The sequence below is a fragment of the Nelumbo lutea genome, chromosome 1 (genome assembly GCF_056320005.1).
Source record: "Nelumbo lutea isolate HS-2025 chromosome 1, American lotus-T2T, whole genome shotgun sequence".
Lineage (NCBI taxonomy): Eukaryota > Viridiplantae > Streptophyta > Magnoliopsida > Proteales > Nelumbonaceae > Nelumbo > Nelumbo lutea.
Genome location: NC_142684.1, coordinates 95,838,781 through 95,858,050, shown reverse-complemented (window position 1 = coordinate 95,858,050; position 19,270 = coordinate 95,838,781). Strand labels below are relative to the sequence as shown.

Below are 19,270 nucleotides of genomic sequence, written 5' to 3'. Positions count from 1 at the left end.
GTTGCCTTGCAGCTGTAAAATATCCATTCCGATCCCTCCGTTGAAACCGGACGATACGGGCGCAATCATGATTCGCCACGTGTACTTAGACACGTGGTGTATAGTGGTTGGCTAAGTTTTACGAGCAGAACCGTAGGGCATGAATGCATCAGCCGTCCATAGCTGACCCAGATGGCCAGATGGAGATATCGGTGGATTTTCAAGCAAACAAATCATAACAAACTTCCAAAATCCATTTATTAATCCTAATCTTCATTCGCAGCAATTAATAAAAACAATGAATATCAGTCTCTCCAGTAGTGTCTCCAGGCTCAAATCAATCCACCAGAGATCTCTAATCTTCAGTCCTTCACCGCGGACGGCTCTGATCCCTCCGCAGTTTTCACACCTCCAGCCGCGAAACCCAAACTCAGAGCTAACTTCCTAGAACCCTCTCGTCAATGAATTCAAAACAACACAACCCAACTCTCTCTGGTCTCTTCCTCTCTCTATCCGTCTCTTCTTCGACCCTAGAGCAAAAACCCTAGATCGTTAACGGCGGGCGGAAACACTCATTCCTTTGCAGAGGGGTCGCCGCAGCTGGATCTGCAAAGTGGCGTGCTTTTCGTTCGAAGAATCTTGCGTTTCTTACTATGCGGTAGAAGGAATCTGCTGTGGTGTTGAAGATTGTATTGCTATTTGGATCTGATCTCTTGCTTGGTTACTTAATTTGGTGTCAGCTGATGGAATGACGTCCAAGGGAGGTTTTTTTGTTTTATTGGAGGAATTGGGTTGCAAGGGAGGAGGTTCGGAGGTGTGGAGGGGAATTAGGTTCCTGTTCTGGTTTAAATAAACTGGGAAGGAAGGGATGCCAGAATTGAAGTCATTTTGGATCGCTAGTCACTTATGTTGCGTCGGTTCAGATTGTTAATTGGTCTGAATCAGAGAAGTGTTACAAAGAAATTGCTCAATGCCAACTCACGAGCGGTTAGACCTGCTATGTTGGAGGCGTTACAGGAGGTTGCCGTTTACATACACAGATTTCACAACCTCGACCTGTTCCAGCAAGGGTATGTGTTTTGACTAGTTGGGCCATTTTTATTTCTCGTGGACAAAATGTGTCCTTTCTTGTGAGAGAATAGTAAGTTGGAACTGACACACTCGTAATTGTGTTCATTTTAGTAATATATGCGGCTTTCTTATTCTTTTCTTCTCTTATCGTCTTAGATGGTATCAAATTAAGATTACTATGAGATGGGAGGACGGTTCTTACACCTCGCCTGGAACTCCTGCAAGAGTTGTTCAATATGAAGGTACTGCTGCCAGAAGTTACATAGTATCAATTTCTTGGGTATGCGTTCTCTGGTTAGCTTAGAATTTGGTCAGAGAAACTGAAAACTAATGCTCTCATTGTATAATATTTAAATGTGAGCCAAAGTCCCATACTTGCATGGTTGGGTTTTGGTGCATAGCTCCCCAGCTTTCCTGGTCTACTACGAACATGATATGAACTTATAAATAAGCAAGGGCAGCTACCATCCCAATGGTTGATGCCCCACCCATGTGTAAGGAACAAGAAATTTATTCTTTAGATCTATTTTGAAAAACACTTCTTTGCATGGTGTTCTTGCCAAGCCTTCATCATAATTTGGAAATCTCCCCAAAGAAGATTTTCTGATATCGTAAGCCTCCCTAAAGCTTATGCTGTTTTTTTCTGTTCAGCACTAAAACATGTTGGTGCCTATACGTATTCATAGATGCATAAAACAGAGTCAGAAATTTTGTTCCTGCTTCTAAGAGCAAAGATCAACAAAAATGTTGGGACTGTATAAGGGCTACTTAATGAGATTAAGAAACACTTGTAGCGATGATTATTGATCTCCCTTACAATTAATAAGAGTGCATGAAAAAAATGAGAAAGCTTTTATTTTAATTGAAAATAGAAAGCCACAAACAGGAAAACTTTTGAGCAATTTTATTGATATCCTCTCACAATTAGCAGGGCTACAACAATAGGACTGGAAAACTTTCATGTCTTCTACTGAATCCAATGTCTCTGAACATGAATTGGGTCTAAAAAGAGTATTAAATCCTTTTACTTCATCATCTCTAATTGTATTCCAGTAAGTGGTTGGATTTAGGAGTTCTGATAGGTCATAACTCATAATACTTTCACTGAATTTGAGCATTTGAATTTACATCCTTCTTTCTTTACCGAAAAAAGATTTACATCCTTCCTTCTGGTTTCTTCTGTGAAGAATCTAAGTCTTCCTTTTACCTTCTACTTCTTGCATATTCTAATGAAATCTTCAAGTTATTGACCAAAAAAAAAATCTAAGTCTTCCTTTCAACTATTGAAGTTCACGGTGATCTTCGAGTTCTCTTCAAACTCAATAAAATACATCCAATAAATCTCTCTCTCTCTCTCTCTCTCTCTCTCTCTCTCTTTCTCTCTTGATGAATGATGCCAAGAAATCTTTTTGACTTGATATTTTCTGGTAATTAAGTAAAAAATATCTGTTGTTAAAGAAATTTTCAAAGATTTACATTTTTTGTTAAACAAGTTGTTAAAGGAATTTTCCAAAGATTTACATTTTCTGTTAAACAAGTTAAGGCAACCAAAAAATTCAAGTCTTACTTGATACAGCTACTTTTGTATCTGATAGTTTGATAGAAAGGGTTTTACACTATTCAACTTATATCTTTGCATGAATTTGCAATGAATTAAGGAGATTGTCCACCACAGAAATCATATCCGGTTTGTTTGGGTAAAACATATGATTGGTTTGAATGAACTGAGGCTCCTCATACTGAGGAAAACCATAAGCATCCTTCTCTATTAATAAAATGTGGAATAATCAGATGAAGACTGCACCTCTAGGATCAAATGTTCTTTCCCCTTTTGATGGAGTGCATTTTCCTTCAAGATGGGCTACTGAATTGTATCATTTAGTTGTACCTAAATCTCTGTGGTTCATTGAAGTAACAGGATGTTACTAGACACTATTATCCATTATCACAAGTATCTATGTTCAAATCTTTATTCTTTAACATGGACCTCAATATACAAAGCCAGATATGCACAAAAAAGTGTTTCATGATCACAACATAAATGCTTCTCAATTGTTATGATGCTGCCTCATTAGGGATGCAAGCGGATCGGATCGGATTTGAATCAGGGTATATCTGAATCTGATCCGACACTGTTAATTGCAGATCTGATCGGATCTGATAAACATGGACCTGAATTCGAATCCGATCGGGAAGTCGGATATTAAGATCTGATTTGTTTTCTTAAAAAATTAATAAATTATTAAAAGAAAAAATAAAATATACCAATTTAAATAAAGAAAAACAAAAAATACAAGTATTTTTAATTGTTTTCATCATATATATACCTGTTATTTATAAAAAAAATAAATAATATAACAAATTTACAAAAATACAATATAAATAATATATTTGTAAATAAATAAATAACATATATATATGTATTACATATTTATATAAATAAATATATAGCATATATATCAGATTGTAAAGGGGGGTTAATCCGAATATGATCCAAGCCTATTATCCGACCCGACGATCCAAATTGGGGTGATCCGAATTCGACCAAATAAGATTGGATAATGATCCGATCCATTTGCACTTCTATGCTACTGCCATAGTACTATCCTTTTGGTGTTTTTGTTTTTGTTTTTTAAATTTTGAAAGCAACTTTTGGTGGTTTTTGAAACTCTACCAGGATTCCTATATTATATTATTCATATGTACAAGGCCCACCTGCCTTTGTGGACTAAATTCCCTTATTCCACATATAGATAACTAGTAGTACTGAGTTAAACAACCAAAGATTTGTAAACCCTAAATACCCTATTTTTTTTTTTATTGTTACTAAATACTCCTATATTTGTGGTTACCAAATCATATTCCAGTCTGAAAGGGCCTTATATGTCTTGGATCTGCCATGGAAGATTCTTCCTTTATGCTTCCTTCCTTAAGAGTCTATAGTCATCTCCAAATCCCCTTAGAGCCATGGCTACACATCCTATCCAATGAATCAGAGAACTCCAATTTTATAGTAGGTCAATTGGGAATCCTGTTCCAACAGGGATAGCTGGAGTTTTATTGAGGCTAATGTACTTCTCATTAGAATCTCCATGGAAAGCACCTTTTGTATTTCCTTGCTAGCCATTGATTTGACAAATGCAAGATGGAATCTAAGAATGGGAAATGGTCTTTATGGAGATTGGGTCACTTCTTGTTCATGAATGAAATAAGGGAAACAATAATTTGTAGAGCAGTATAAATCTGATGGAATTGGATACTAATGGAACTGAACTCAATAGCAGATGGTTTAGGCGGATCTGGGGTTGGGAGGGATTTTTTGTATGGTGTCATCTCATACCTGACTGTTTGCTTATTTATTTTTGGGTATGGGATGCAAAGCTGTTCATATGTTTTGCATCTTTATACATCATCTCGTTTTCAATCCTCTTTTTTTTTTCTTTTCATATAATTTATTTCATATCAATTACCTTCTAAAAACATAGAGTAATTGCGCCTCTCCTTTGGCTATTTGAACTTTTGGTTCAATTGGGAATTGGCTATTTTAATGTATGAGTTTTTCAGAAACTTCATATTCAAAACACTATCACCTTTCATAAAGTTTGGGGTTTTACCCTCTTCTTGTTCTGATTAAAAATTTTTAACTGTCACCCCACCTTCCCAACTGAAGGGTGGGTTATTCCTGTAGTATTTCTTTTTCGCTTTAATGTGTAGGCCTTTAGTTGCACCAGGAAATCTGAGTCCTGAATTTTTTTTGACAGTTGTATTTGGTTTTCTCTTACTGAATATTAGCATTTCGTGAATTACTTTGTTCTTTCTGCATTAATGTATTGCTGTTCCTATATTTTAAGACCTCTATAACAACTTATGGCTGGAAAGTAATACCTTAGAGTGCTGATGCAGCATCTGAAGTGGGTCCTGATGATATCCTTGGAGGTTGGAGGATTGATGACACAGACAACAGTTTTTGTACACAGCCTTTCAGGATCAAATATGCAAGACAGGACGTTCTTCTCTCTGTCATGGTCTCATTTATTTTCTCTCTTTATAAATGTGAGGTACTTTCTCCAGCTACCCCCACCCCCACCACCTCATTCAAAAAATAAAAAAAGGAAATATAGAAAGAAAGAAGCTTGCCTGTTAGTAGTATCGTGGTGAGATTTGTCTGAAATTCTTTATTGATGCTAGCAATATCACTTCCCAACTTATTGTCTTACCACTATGTGTTTCTGTTTGCTAAGATGGTTGCTTCTGTTGCATGTTTGCTTGGCTACTGACCTTCAATACTATTTTAGGGCCCATCTACATCTGCTGTGATTTTAAAGTTTGAGCTTCTGTATGCTCCGATATTGGAGAAGGGGTAAGTATAAAGACTTTACTTTATGGGTTTGCTTATTTAAATGGCAGCTGCTTGTTTTTTTGGTCATTTTGTCTTTCTCTGGACAATTTATTATGTGCATATTGCGATGTTGATATCCATATTGAATCATATCATAACCCTAATCAATGTGTACATTCTGTGCAGGTCTGACATGCAGGCATCTTTGGATGCAATTCCTGCTGCAGTCCATGAATTCCGTCTTCCTCCCAAGGCTCTTCTAGGTTTGCATTCATATTGCCCTGTCATTTTTGATGCTTTCCATGCAGTACTTGTTGATTTAAGCATCCATGTTGTACTGAAAGCTGGAGCCCATGGTTCCTCACAGATGGTATCCAGGTTCGTTACTGTTAACCGGATTTTGGCTGTACATTGTTTTTATTATTTTCTTGCTGTTGGTTGTTAGTAAAAAAATGTTTGTTCTTCTCTTTTGATTTGTTAGAATAACTTGCTTGTCTGATATATTCCAGTGATTATTATTCGGTTGGAGATGTTGCTGGTGAAAATTGTGTTGGGTCCAATAAAGTATGCACTTCTTTCTCATTCAATTCTTGTTTTCTGTATTCTTTTCATGCTTATGTTTAATTGCTGTGCCTTCTATTGAAGCATTGATGGTTTTCTGTGTATGATCTTTCTTCTTGGACATGTGGTATTGGTTATTTTAGGTTTCTAGGTTTCTTTGTTCCATTTTTAATGATGTCTTATTACATCAGGGACTTTAAATTTTAAATCTCGATTCTGAACCATGTTTCAGTCTGTTATGAAACTGAAAATCTTGGTTAAATTTGATTGCATTTTTTTTTTGCTGTATCTTATAATGCTCTTTTTTTTTTGATGAATTTTCCTTTATTTTTAAGTAAAAATGATCTTATTCTTTGTGGTTCTCATCCTTATCAAGATTTATCCAATTTCTTATCTTGATTTAGTGCCAACATTTAGGGATTTCAGATTCTCCATATATCTCTTTTGGTTCTTCCTGAAAATGGCTTGAAATGTCAAAATTTTGAATCTTTGGATGAATCTTAAATCCATGGATTACAATGTCTTGGTTCCCCCTCACCCCCCAACACACATATTATATTTTTCCCTGGGTTGTGTCTTACAAGGGGTTTTAAAAGTCTGCTGCATAGATGTATCTTGCTTCTTGCATTAGAAAGCAGTAATTGGAACTTCGATCACAACTTAAAGATGCAAAAATCATAACATGAGCATTAGGAAATATTATTTATTTTATACAAGTTTCTGCTTTGCTGCCTTTGAAGTGCTTTTTGCTAATCTTTTTTAGCTGGTTCTTAAAAATAATCCTTGCTAAAACCTTTTAAAGAGTTGAATTTTGACACATAATTTATCAGGCATTGGATCAAAGGGATTCTGTCCATTCATATCAAATTGCATTTCTTAAAGAACTGCTGGTTGCTCGTGACATACTTCTTGAGGAACTACAGAAGCTTAGCAAAGCAATTCATCAAACCATAGACTTAACTGATGTTACGTCCAATCTGGGTGACTTTAAATTTATCAGCACGTATTTGCAAGAAGATCTGAGTATTGTGGATGCTGAAGATGTAACAGTAACAGCAAGGCATGCAGCAGCTATGCCACAAAATGGTTTTGAGGTACTTGCTTGATTTTGATCAGCACAGTTAGTGCCCTTTTGTCATAATATCATGTGTTGTATCAATGCTGTAGATTCTGTTTAATCTTTCAAGTTCTGTTGTCAACCAGAAACCAAGTCATGCTATTGATGAGATGCTCCAGTCTCTTTCTAAGGATAACCTTCTAAGCACTTTCAATTCAGTGGGCAAGCAACTTTCTTTGCTGTGGAATGCATTTCTTAAATTCCACAGGTTTGTTATACCCTATGTCCCTATCTCAATTTGCTCCTTTTTTAACTCTATCTTCTCAATACATTTCTTTTCTTTATTTTGAAGCATAATTGAATTGTATGGTATTATCTCAGTAATATTTTAGTATTGTAAGCTTGGCCCTTGTTCTGTATACCTGAAGGGAAAACACTGATTGCTATTACCTACCTACCTTTTGAGATTTCATTATGGTAGTGAGCAGTGAGCACAGCCTACTTTACATACTTGAAGTGCCGTGCTTAATCTTGAAATTATTTGTATCAACAAAAACATAATGTGTTACAAACCCTTGTGATATTCAAAATGACCAAGGCAGCCCTAGCCCAATAAGTGGCTCCATACTTCGTAAACCAAAAAATGTGTCTAGCATGGCAAGTTATGTCCCCATTAAAGCTTTCTTTTCACTACTATCCTTCTTGCCAGATTATCAGTGGTTCAACTGTTAGATCTTGACTGTTTTGAGTGAGGAATTCAGCTGACTCTCAGAGACCAGGTCTAAGGCAGTGGTGGGAGAATGGTCTTTAGGGTTCTGAAAGTTGGAGACGACAAAATGTACTCGGGGGAGTTTTGCAGACTCTGGCAAGTGAAAGTTGTAGATCTGGGAAATTCTACAACCGAAAGTGAGTGCAAGAAGTGTTTCCACAGGTTCTGCAAGGAAGTTGCAAGGTTACAGAGGGGAGACATTAGGGTTCTGGAGACAAGAGGAGATCTCTCAAGGATGTTCCAGAGAGCTAAGACAGTAGGCTTGCGAGTAAGGAGTGGTATGCTTGGTGTATTTCTGTGTGTTCAAGAGTCACGCTGCCCTTTTTGTAGGTGTTTGTCATGCAATATGTGCCTGATTCCTGAATATTCTTGTCAGAAAAGTGTTCTAGTTAGTTATGCCAGTTCAGCACAAGTGGTTACAAGTGGAGCACGGAGAAATTTGTACTAAACATGATGTTCTTCCCAAGTCCTTGCGTGCTCTCTTGACACGTGTTACCCTCTCATATGCTGAATTGCTCGGTGAAATGCTTATGTGTGCTTTGCAATGTGACGTGCTTGGCAGTGTGTTAAGGGCTCGGATGCCTACTTTGCAAGCTGTTTTGCTAACCAATGGTGTTGGGCATGTCCATGCTCTTGCCCAAGCCTATTTGATCTATAACTAAGCCTCCAAGGCCTTCAGGAGCTCCATTATCCTCACCATCACTTCTCTTCCTCTTCTAATTGCAGCTCCTCTATCTCCCTTGAGATGGCTGCCACTGATTCACCTTCTCGTTCTGTCTTTCTTGGTGTTGATGTTGGTACTATCAATGCTTGCGTAGGTCCGTTTCTCTACTTCCCTCCCTTTAATCTTCTACTTTGATTCATGATGTTTGCCAATATAAGGCAGCTGATGAATGCTTGCTAGAGGCAAAATCTTGATTGGAATAGTATATCCACAAGTTGGAATGAATGCTCCTTCAGGAACACTGCTGCACTTTGGGAATGGCCAATTAGGGTTAAATGCACTCTAAAGGCAAATCTCATGAACTTTTTAGAGATGGGCAATCAAGGAGAGGAAGAGTGGAGAAATTTTTTGCAAGGCATGGTTGGTGAGTTGCTTTGACCTGGTCAACTTGGATGCTAAATGTAAGGCGGTGGCAGTGGTGGTCTAGGTTCTTAAGTTGAGAAGGGGGTGATGATTAGGGTTCAGTTAGAGAAGGGTTTCGATAGAAGGGTAAACAGGAGCTAAAGGGGGGGGGGGAATCAATGGGAGAAAAGCCTGTCCCTCCATCAGAGGGACTACTATTTATAGAAGGGGAGGCCTCATTCATGCATGAAATGAGAAATTCCAGAATATTCTCAAGGCAGTTAACTTGCACATCCAAGCCAATTTGATAGGGACACATGCCAGATTCTAGGGTGGGGAGTTATCAGCCTGCACAGGCTGTAATGGCCTTCACCTCTATTATCTTACCACATGTTGTGTGCGGGATGCTTCTGCACATCTCACATGCCTGTATGTTGCTTCTATTGTCTGCAGGCCTTACTTTTGTACTGTGGCCCAGCAGCTCGTTTTGCTTCTGCAGCTTGATGTCCCATCTGTGTCTGACAGCTTGAGCTCGTGGTTTGCAGCATACGAATGAAATGTCTGCAATACTGTGCCTGTGGTTACTCTAAGCTGTTATAACCGTAATATACAAGTCCATTAAGAGCATCTAAATTTGATCATCGAAGAAGTGGAAAATTCCCTTCAGAGTTACGGTCAAGGGAATGGATGGCTGCTTAGCTGGAACTTGCTGTTCATGCTCCGTTCAGCCAGATATCCTTGGAGGCTAAGCACATACTCAGTACATGGGCATGCAACTTGGCAAGGATGTTACTCCACCTAGAGCCATGGATGGAGAACAAGGAGTTTGAATCATAGTGGAGGATGTGCCAGATTTCATTTAGGTTCATTTTTTTGCCTTTCTGCTGTATCTGCGGAGTGAAGAGGTTTTCTGCAACTTTGGAAGCCTCTATGGGGATTTATTAGGGGTTGATGAGTCTAAAGAGTACAAGTGGTCCACTGAATGTGTTAGGGTGAACGATGGATCAGTGCCCTCCTCAAATAAGCAACATTGTAGCGGGTACAAGATGTAGCCAATGTTGTAGTGGAGGATGTGCTGGATTTCATTTGGGTTCATATTTTTGGCTTTTTGCTGTATTTGTGGAGTGAAGAGGTTTTCTGGAACTTTGGAAACCTCTATGGGGGTTTCTTAGGGGTTGATGGCTCTAAAGAGTATGGCTGGAGTTAATATTATAGAGGATATACTCTATTGGAAGGCAGAGTTGGAAGAGCTAATGACCAACTTAGGGAAGAAGGAAAAGAGAGTAACGAGACAATGGCGGAGAAGAGAGAGCGGGGAAAGGTTGCCAGAGGTTATAATGAGAGCATAATGCTCCTTATAAGGGGAGCATTGTGTTTGTTTTTTTCCTTCTCTCAGGTGACTGCTGGTCACCTTTCTTATACTTTCTCTTTTATTTTAATGAAAAATTTTATTTACCTTCAAAAAAATGCTCCTTACAAGGGGAGATGTGGAAGAGTGAGACTACAAAGGTATTAGGAGGGTTAGGTGGGATTGGTTGACTGCTAATTGCAGCTGTAGGTTGCAACCTGTTGAGAGGCATCTAAGTCTACACATGGAAGGAAGAAATAAAAACAATGAAAAGTTCAAAATTTAAATTCAAAATTTCCAAAGGTCAATTCAAGATGGAGTTGACATGTTGGTGATTGAAGCCATTGTTTTGAGAAGGTAGCAAAGATTCTTAATAGAAGGTTCAGAAGCATACTTAATTGACTCAGGAGCCAGATTGAACCAGGTCCTGGCACCTAGCAAGACTGGGTTCATTAACAGTTGCTCATTGATTATTATTATTATTTTTTTTGATAATTCAGTTGCTCATTGATTATAACTTATAAAAGAACATGATAAAGGCAGAAAAGAAGCATCTATACCAAATTTGGGCAAAGGAAAGAAATAATGGCTGAAGGGAGTAAGAACCTACTTATATTGTCTATTAAGGAATTGGATGACGAGTGCCACAATGTTGCTGACCAAGGAGGTTGTTTGTGGGAGCAAACTGAAATAAACAACAAAGATGATGAAAGTTGGCTCAATAATGGAGTTAGACTGTATTCCGGAAGAGGTGGATCAAGAAAAGATATAAAGCATATTGGGGCTCTCTATTGTTGATGAAGGGTGGATGGTTGATCAGATGGGTGGCTGTAAAATGTGGTAAGTGGGTGGAGTTGGTGGTTTGTGTAAAGGATCTCAATTTTCTGGAGGAAAATGTGGTTGTGAAAGCAGAACTGTTAGCATTTTTTGCAATTTTGACCTTGCTTCAAAAAAGGCGCACACCTTGCCTTGCGCCTATGCCGTGGGTACAAAATGCCCCTTGCACTTTTTTGCACCTTGCTCTTTTAAAACACTGATATTTTCAAAATATTAAGAATATAAAAGTATTTCAAGGCACCATCACAAATTAGATTGGTGATTAAGCGAGGTGATCCTCCACGAGTGCCTTGTCACCTAGGCACCTGCCTAGGTGTTGCCTTGACAACTATGGCTTGAACTAGTAGTCTTCATAATTCTCTTTACAAGAGGCCCATGTTACGTTCTTCTTTCCTGATCTCTGAGCAAAACAAAACATCATTCCTCTCTGTGGAAATTAATACATTCAAACATTCTCTCTTCTTTATCTTTTACATGTCACATCTGACAACATAATAAGGGCACATCCCTTTCTTTCTTTGTTTTACTATGAATGCACATTCTCTCTCTGTCTCCTTTCATTAGTAAAACAAGGTTCCATATCCAAAGCATGGTGCAGGAATAGGAGCTAGAGGTGGAGTGGGATCATAGGAGACCGAATCTTTAAAGCTTCTAAATTTAGGAGCATCATATGAATGTGTTTATATTTATAGTGACATGGTTTATAATTGACAATTCTATATTTGTTGTGTATCTCTCTATGTAAGGGAGAGGGTGGAATGTGCAGGGAAGAGAATGGTAAAGCAGATGTCTCAATAGGAGGTTTATTTTGTATATTTTCCCAAACTAGGGCACTCTTTGTAAATCTGATGTTGAATCTTGGTACTATTTACTAATTTCTTGTTCCTTTGCTGCATATATTTGGGATTGGTTTTTCTCTTTGTTTGGGTGCAGGAGAATGTGCCAATGGAGATTAAGATGCTGTGTGATCCATCTACTTTTGCTTGGCCGAAGAGAAGGGGAAGAATAATGTGGAGGTGCACTAGAGCAGTAGTGATTTGGACCTTATGGAAGAAGGAAATGTTAGAATCTTCCAAGAGAAGGAGAGAAGCAAACAACAAATTATTGACTGTGTAATGACGAAGGTTATACATTGGTTACTGACTCATGATTTGTTTAGATAGTTCTCCTTTGCTGATATTTGGAGGAACTGGTTTTCAGTGGCTTCTAGTTCAGTGCTGAAGACTACAATAAGGTTGATTCAGCCTCCTCCCATTGAAAGTTTTCTGAAATTAAGTTTTGATGGAAGCAGTCAAGGCAACTCAGGTCCTTCTGGAATTGGAGGGGCTATAAGAGATAAGGAAGGGTATATAGTAGCACTTTATTCAGGAGTCAGGACTGGTGGGGAGTGGATACTCTTTAAAGGCTGAACTGTATGCAGTCCTACAAGGTGTTTAAATTGCAGAAGAGATGAGATTGGAGAACCTGGTGATTGAAGGGGACTGCAAGGTGGTGGTTGGCTGGCTATAAGATCCAGGTTCAGTGATACCGTGTTATAGAGATGAAATAAATAAGTTCAAATGGTTAACACAATAGATGATGAATTTGGGTATGAGGGAGGCTAGTTAATGGCATTGGCTGATTCTTTAGCTAAGCAAGGGGTAATTAGAGATCAGTTGGTTTGGGCTCAATTGTAATTCTTCTGCTGTTTTTTTTTTTTCTTTAAGAGTGAGGCTGCACCTCACGCCTCCCTCTAGGAAGCTTGTAACAGCTGCTTATCTTTAATGATTTCAATGAAATTTTAATGAACTTTTACTTATAAGAAAACAGATTTCTTAATAATTCAGTAATGGGGGGAACTTGTAATGAGGGTGAGTGGTGAAGTAGGAATTTTAATATTCTTTATGCTGATTGTATTAGAGGGGTTAAATTATGAGTGTGAAGGAAGGATGAGGTTATTTGAACGGGAGTCTATGAGAGTAAAAGTAGGAAGAGGATCAACCCATTATTCTTATTGGTTTGAGGAGATAAACTGTTTTATCTCCTCTTTTCTGTACTCCTTGTAATCTTATCAGCCTTTAATGTTTTTTTTTAATGGTAAAAAACGAAAATATATTAAAAAGGAAAAACAAATACAACCTAAAGAGGTGCTAAGATAGCCTTCAATGAAAATTTCTGTTATTTATCAAAAAAGAAAAATGTAACTCTAGTCACTTCCGAGATCGGCTTCTATCAGGGTAAAGCTGTGCCCACACTGTTCTAACAGCCATTTCCACCTTTGCATTGGGAATATCTCCTCATAAAATAAAGCATACAAGTATGGAGATATTCTCAATGCAAGGCAGTAAAGGGTGCTCGAACTGGCTTTGTCCTGACTGAAGCCGAACCCGTCACCTCCACCTTGTTTATGGAATTCCTTTTCCCCTTTTACAAAAAATGCTTGAAGAACATGCTAAAATGTCAAAACATGACCAAAACTTTTTGAGTGCATTCCATATTTTTGGAGAATGCTTTCCTCATTGTTAAGGAATGTATTCTGTATTTTCCATTTATTTGTTCTTTGCTTTCAGTGAACAGCTAATGGTGACTACTTTCTGTCTGACCAAAATAGCCCTTTATTGCTACTCTGTCTTGCCAAAATTATTTACTTTTCTTTTTAATTTGAGCATCATTGGGGACTTCTTTATGTAGTTTTATGTATATTTTCTGTACTACCTGCACATTCACATTTGCCAAGGCCAAACATGTGATAATGATTGTGAGTGTGCTCTTTTTTTTCCAGTGTCTGTGTGTGGAGAGGGAGGGGGGGGTATTACCCATATGGGCTTCCCACAAAATGTCATCATCTAATTAGCATGTTTCTGAGATCTAGAATGGTTATCAAACACAGAACAAAACTGCAGTTTTATGAGTTCAACTATGATTTGAAGCCAGTGGTAGATTGAGCTACATTGTTTTCTGTTCATTTTTTAATGATAAATACTGATATATTTTGCTCTAGGGATAACAAGACAAAGATTCTGGAACACCTTCGTGATTCATGGGTGAATGATCGAAAAGCTGAGTGGTCAATATGGATGGTCTACTCCAAGGTTGAAATGCCCCATCATTACGTGAAAAGTAACGGGGATGAAACATCTCAAAGTGTTCGTGGGAAAGTTTCACTTGCACGGAAACTAAGTGATGATGTAATTGCATTCACAAGTCCTAGAAAATACAGACAAGTTAATAAGATCTTTGCTCATAAAAACAAGGATAAATTACAGAGTGTGACCCTGTACTTAGGGGGCGACACTTAGCCCCCCGAGCTTCTTTCTTTTATTTTCTTTCTTTTTTTTTTTGTAACAAAGACCCCCCTGAACTTCTGGACTCCATCACTTTGCCCCATACTCCTTTAATGGGGTTGATAGTGAAGGTAAAATTACTAAGTTGCCCATTTGAGATTCAATAGATTGAGAACAAAAGTCATCAAAATGACGAAAATGGACATGCTAATGGACAGTATCTCTTTTGTACTCGGTTACTGTGCTTCCAAACCCTTGCCAAAGAAGAAACAGAGTTTTCATTATTCTCAAAATGAACTCTGTTGAGAAAAAAATGAGAGAGATGGGTAAGAGTAAGGATCTCAGAAAAAAACAAAGTTAAAGGGCAAAATAGTCTCTAAAAGGACACAAGGGTAATTTTGGGTTTTAGAAATGCTTAAAAGCATACATGACAGTCACATGGGAATCTTCTGTGAACTGAAGGAATGCTGACAGTGGGGGTGTAGTGCTGGAATCTAGAAGTACAGGGGTCTTTCGGGGGGGGGGTCTTTGTTGCAAAACAGGGTTTGGGGGCCTAAGTGTCACTATCCCCCAAGTACAGGGTGGCTGCCTGTAATTTACCCTGAGAATTACATTCTTTGTGAGGCTGTAGCTTATTCAATTGCATCTATGTACCATTTTCTAGTTTCCAAATAGAGATTAAAGTTCATTGCACTAGTGACTGGTCCCTAATCTGGAATAACTTCTGTATTCAGTCAGCTGAGACTGCAATTGCACGTGCTGAGCTGCATCGGCGAAGTATTGCACAGATGAGAGTGAGTTCTTTTGTCCTTGCATTATTGCTTCCTATTATTTACTGTGAATTCTACTTGGGTATCTGAGAAGATGTGGCTGACAAGCAGATTAACAATCGGTCAATTCAAGATATGCATATTTTTGGTGACCCCTTGCGCATTCCTGTTATAATCGTGGAACGTGTGCTGAATACTCCCCGCCCTACCATCAGTGGCAATTCATACTTCTCAGTTGACCAGAGAGATGCATCTAACACAGTTATGGGACCTATGGTTAAGGCTGTAAGCAATTTATCTTCTGCTGGCCCTCAAAAGAATGTACGTGTTTTAAGGGTGGTTGTCTTTGTGCATGGGTTTCAGGTATATTTGCTTTCCTTTGGTAAGATAGGCCTAAATCTATGCTTCCTAATTTATGTTCTATAGATGGCTAGCCAAATAGAGTGGAACGGCTGAACAGGATCCGTGTAACTCATCCTATATGATTGGCACAAGGCTTAGTTGAATTAAATTTAGTTGAGATGGCTATCCTTTATATATTTATAGCTTGTTTAGGTCTATAATGATTTAACAAGCTAGACATATAAATATATTTTCTCACAAAAATATAAATGCTTCATTTCTCTATGTGAAAATTTCCACTCTTTTTCAAATTGGCAAGAGTTGCTGGGATTTTCTGTGAGTAGTTACATAATGATGTTAGGGAAGTCAATATGTGTTACCAACATACTGGATGTACACATGTATATGAACCATTTCATGCGGATGAGATTACATTTGAATGAATGGTGTGGTTGAAAAGACCGGCAAGCCAGATGGTTGTCAATGGTATTAGACCCCTTATCATTGCCTCGTGAGTTTGATTGGGTGCTCCTCAAGAGTGGCACAAATGAACATTGCCACTAAAGGAGAGGGGGAGTCTCTACCGTGGTTTGGTTCCATTATAATCTAGTTTTTGGTGTATGCCTTCCAGGTGTTTCCAGTTCTCTTGAATTGTGGGACCAATTGTCCCACCAGAAGATTGTGTGTCATGAGCAGCATTGCAGCTGATCCACTAAATAAGACTCGGGCCTCAGTTAGATTGGTTGAATTGCAAACCAATGTTTTCGAAATGCTATTGATCGGGACAGGTGGACTGTTCGGACCGGAAACTGTCCAGGCAACCGGTTCTGTTATACCCGATACCTCATCCTAGGCCAAAACCATTGAATTGGTGAACGACCTGTTGACCCGGGCGGAAACTCTGCTTCTTTTTGCTAGTTCAATTTTTAGAAACATTTGCTTTTACTTTTTCCATAATGTTTTGCATCTGCTTTATGGTTCAAAACATGGGTCAATGGGCTCAATTTCCTTTTAACTCAAACTAAACATAAATAGGGACATCATCTGGATTTACGGCTTGTTCGGAATCAATGGCTTCTGATAGATCCTCGAGCAGAGTGCCTCATGTCAGAGGCGAATGAGGACAAAACATCTGGAGACTTCAGAGAAATGGGTTTAAGGCTGGCTGAAGAAGTGACATCTTTTCTTAGAAAGAAAATAGACAAAATGTCAAGATCTGGAGGCTTCAGAACTATCAAGCTTAGTTTTGTTGGCCATTCCATTGGGAATATTATTATAAGAACTGCCTTGACAGGTTTTGATTCTTACCTCAGCTACTTTCTTTATGCATTGTGTTTATATTAAAAGATGTGCTTATTTTTGTCCCAGAGACCATGATGGAACCATACTTGAAATACCTCTATACATACCTTTCAATATCTGGGCCGCACTTGGGGTATCTATACAGTTCAAACTCTTTATTCAACTCCGGACTGTGGCTTCTAAAGAAGCTCAAAGGATCACAGTGTATTCACCAGCTAACTTTCACTGATGACCCAGAACTTCACAATACTTTCTTCTACAAGCTTTGCAAGGTATTGGAACTAGATTACCCTTTTATACTGATTGTCTATGATGTAATACCTTTCGCAATTAATGTAGACTGATGCATTCTTGTTGGGAACCATTTTTCCCCTTTGAGGCTTAACTTTGCTTTTCTTCTTCAGCAAAAGACACTAGAGAACTTCAAGAATATAATCCTTTTATCCTCACCACAGGTAACACTTTTTCTTTCTTTTTCGCTTCTCCTGGACAGTCTAAATAGACTCTCTCTCTCTCTCTCTCGTAGTCAGGTTTATTCCTAAGCTATTTGTTTTCTTTAAATAGTTAGACCCATTTTTTTTTTCTAGACACAAGGGATGGTTAAAATTTCATGAAGTGACATTTACAATTTTATACATTTCAAGGAGTGAAGGTCTGATGACTGTAGTTGTAATGCTTAAATTTTCATTTTCTTGTTTTTATGAATACATTGACTGGGCAGGTTGCTAGTTATTTCATATTGCTTTCTCATTATGAAGCATTTTGTTGGAACTGCTTCCACTGATGCTGATTTCTGTCATTCTGTTTCAGGACGGTTATGTTCCATATCATTCAGCCAGAATTGACTTATGCCAGGCATCATCATTGGACTACTCAAAGAAGGGTAGAATCTTTACAGAGATGTTAAATAATTGTTTGGATCAGATACGGGCCCCAACATCTGAACAGCGTATTTTCATGCGCTGTGATGTCAACTTTGACACCACATCCCAAGGAAGAAACCTGAATACCTTTATTGGACGTGCTGCACATATCGAGTTCTTGGAGTCTGACATCTTTGCAAGGTTTATAATGTGGTCTTTCCAAGAACTGTTTCGGTAGTGGTTGAAGGCATGAAGCCCTTCTTTTCATCTCTGTCTGTTTATCCAGCTTCTGTTAGGGAGAGCTCTCCTACATGATCTTTCAACGCATGAATGAAGGAATTGATGGAGCTGAGGACCTATTACATGGTTGCAACAATTCAATGTTCTTTTTTGGTGGCAGATGACCATTGACATCAGCTAACCCTGGCTTCCCAGAATCCGTTAACTGACAGAGGCATTGTAAAATATGGCAGGTAGATTCTTACAATTAGCTAAAAGAAAGGTATTTATTTTGTTTTGACAGGAATTAGAAGTGTAATTAGTTGGTAGGTAAAGACAGATTCACTAAATGTGGTTCTGCTTTCGTCAATGTTTTATGGAATCATGTAAGAAAGGCAGAATAACTGATAACGATTCTATGGGGACATAGAAATCATTCAATATACATTGAGTGACTAGCATTTAATGGTGTGCACTGTGCAGTAATAAAGGTTATTTTTCCCCCCTAAATCACTCACTGTGGTCACTTTTGGTGCTTTCAGGGTAACCGATATTAATTAAATCATTAATCTTGTACAAAGTTTGTGATTCACTGCCTGTCTTGACCTTGTTGTCTCACGCTGCTGGTTCCAAGCCCAGATAGAGAATGTTGTGTTAACCTACCAAGCTCTTGTGAGTATGGCTTATGAGTTGTTTTTTTTTTTTTATATATTTATTTTTTGGTGCAAGGAAAAATGAAAAATTTTGCATTCAGAAACGAGGAAAATGAGATACAAGGCCACAATTCAACCGTGGGATGAAAAGCATTGATAAGAAACTGATTGGAATTGCGTCTCTTCAAGTCAAATAAGACAAACTAGTAATGCCATAAATTAGGGAAAATTTTTAGTTTAGTACCCTGAACTTTAGGGGTAGTGTCAAGTTAGTACTTAAACTTTAAAACGTGTAACTGACATACCTAGTACCCAAACTTTCGAAAAATGTCAATTCAGTATCCACCGTTAATAGTCCATTAGTTAACTGATGTATGTGATGTCACATGTGATTTGTAACATTCTGAAATTCCAAAATTACCCTTTTAAAAAAAGACACTATTTATTGTATTCTTCCTTAAACTGAAACTAAAGCAGAGCAAAATGAACAATAACGGAATGATGAGAAACCAGAAACGACTTCCTTCCTCCAACATATATTACTGTATGCCTACCCATGACTTGAAATCTCTTGAAGTTCATCTATAACAGACCTCGAGTCTGAATCATAGATAATTCCATGGTTTAACTTGTTTAACAGTCGCTTTTCTTTACTGGGCTTACCCAGGTGGACCCGCCTGGGGAAGGTATTGGTGGAAGAAAGGAACCAGGTGAACTGGCTCAAGGTTTCTCAGCTCAGTTTCAGTTACTGTATGCTGGGGTTTCTCTCATACAGTTATGCACTTGTACTAGCTCAAGCGTAACATCAAGAGATGAAAGTTGAAATGAAGT

General features: G+C 38.2%; 1 protein-coding gene across 2 annotated transcripts; it reads left to right on the top strand.

Annotated features, from left to right (window-relative positions):
- Positions 1-214: 214 nt before the first annotated feature.
- LOC148876263 (uncharacterized) lies at positions 215-18,291 on the top strand. 2 transcript variants are annotated; one of them, XM_088966459.1, is made up of 15 exons: positions 215-1,049; positions 1,207-1,292; positions 4,954-5,108; positions 5,346-5,410; positions 5,576-5,767; positions 5,899-5,953; positions 6,781-7,044; positions 7,154-7,275; positions 14,008-14,194; positions 15,025-15,084; positions 15,172-15,423; positions 16,438-16,696; positions 16,771-16,976; positions 17,109-17,159; positions 17,515-18,291. In XM_088966459.1, exons 1-15 carry the CDS (start codon positions 886-888, stop codon positions 17,803-17,805), a joined length of 2,409 nt encoding a protein of 802 aa, XP_088822585.1. In that variant the 5' UTR covers positions 215-885; the 3' UTR covers positions 17,806-18,291. The 2 variants fall into 2 exon arrangements, with proteins under 2 accessions (XP_088822585.1, XP_088822584.1); XM_088966458.1 differs by having other exon boundaries at positions 265-1,049; positions 14,008-14,230.
- Positions 18,292-19,270: the final 979 nt, after the last annotated feature.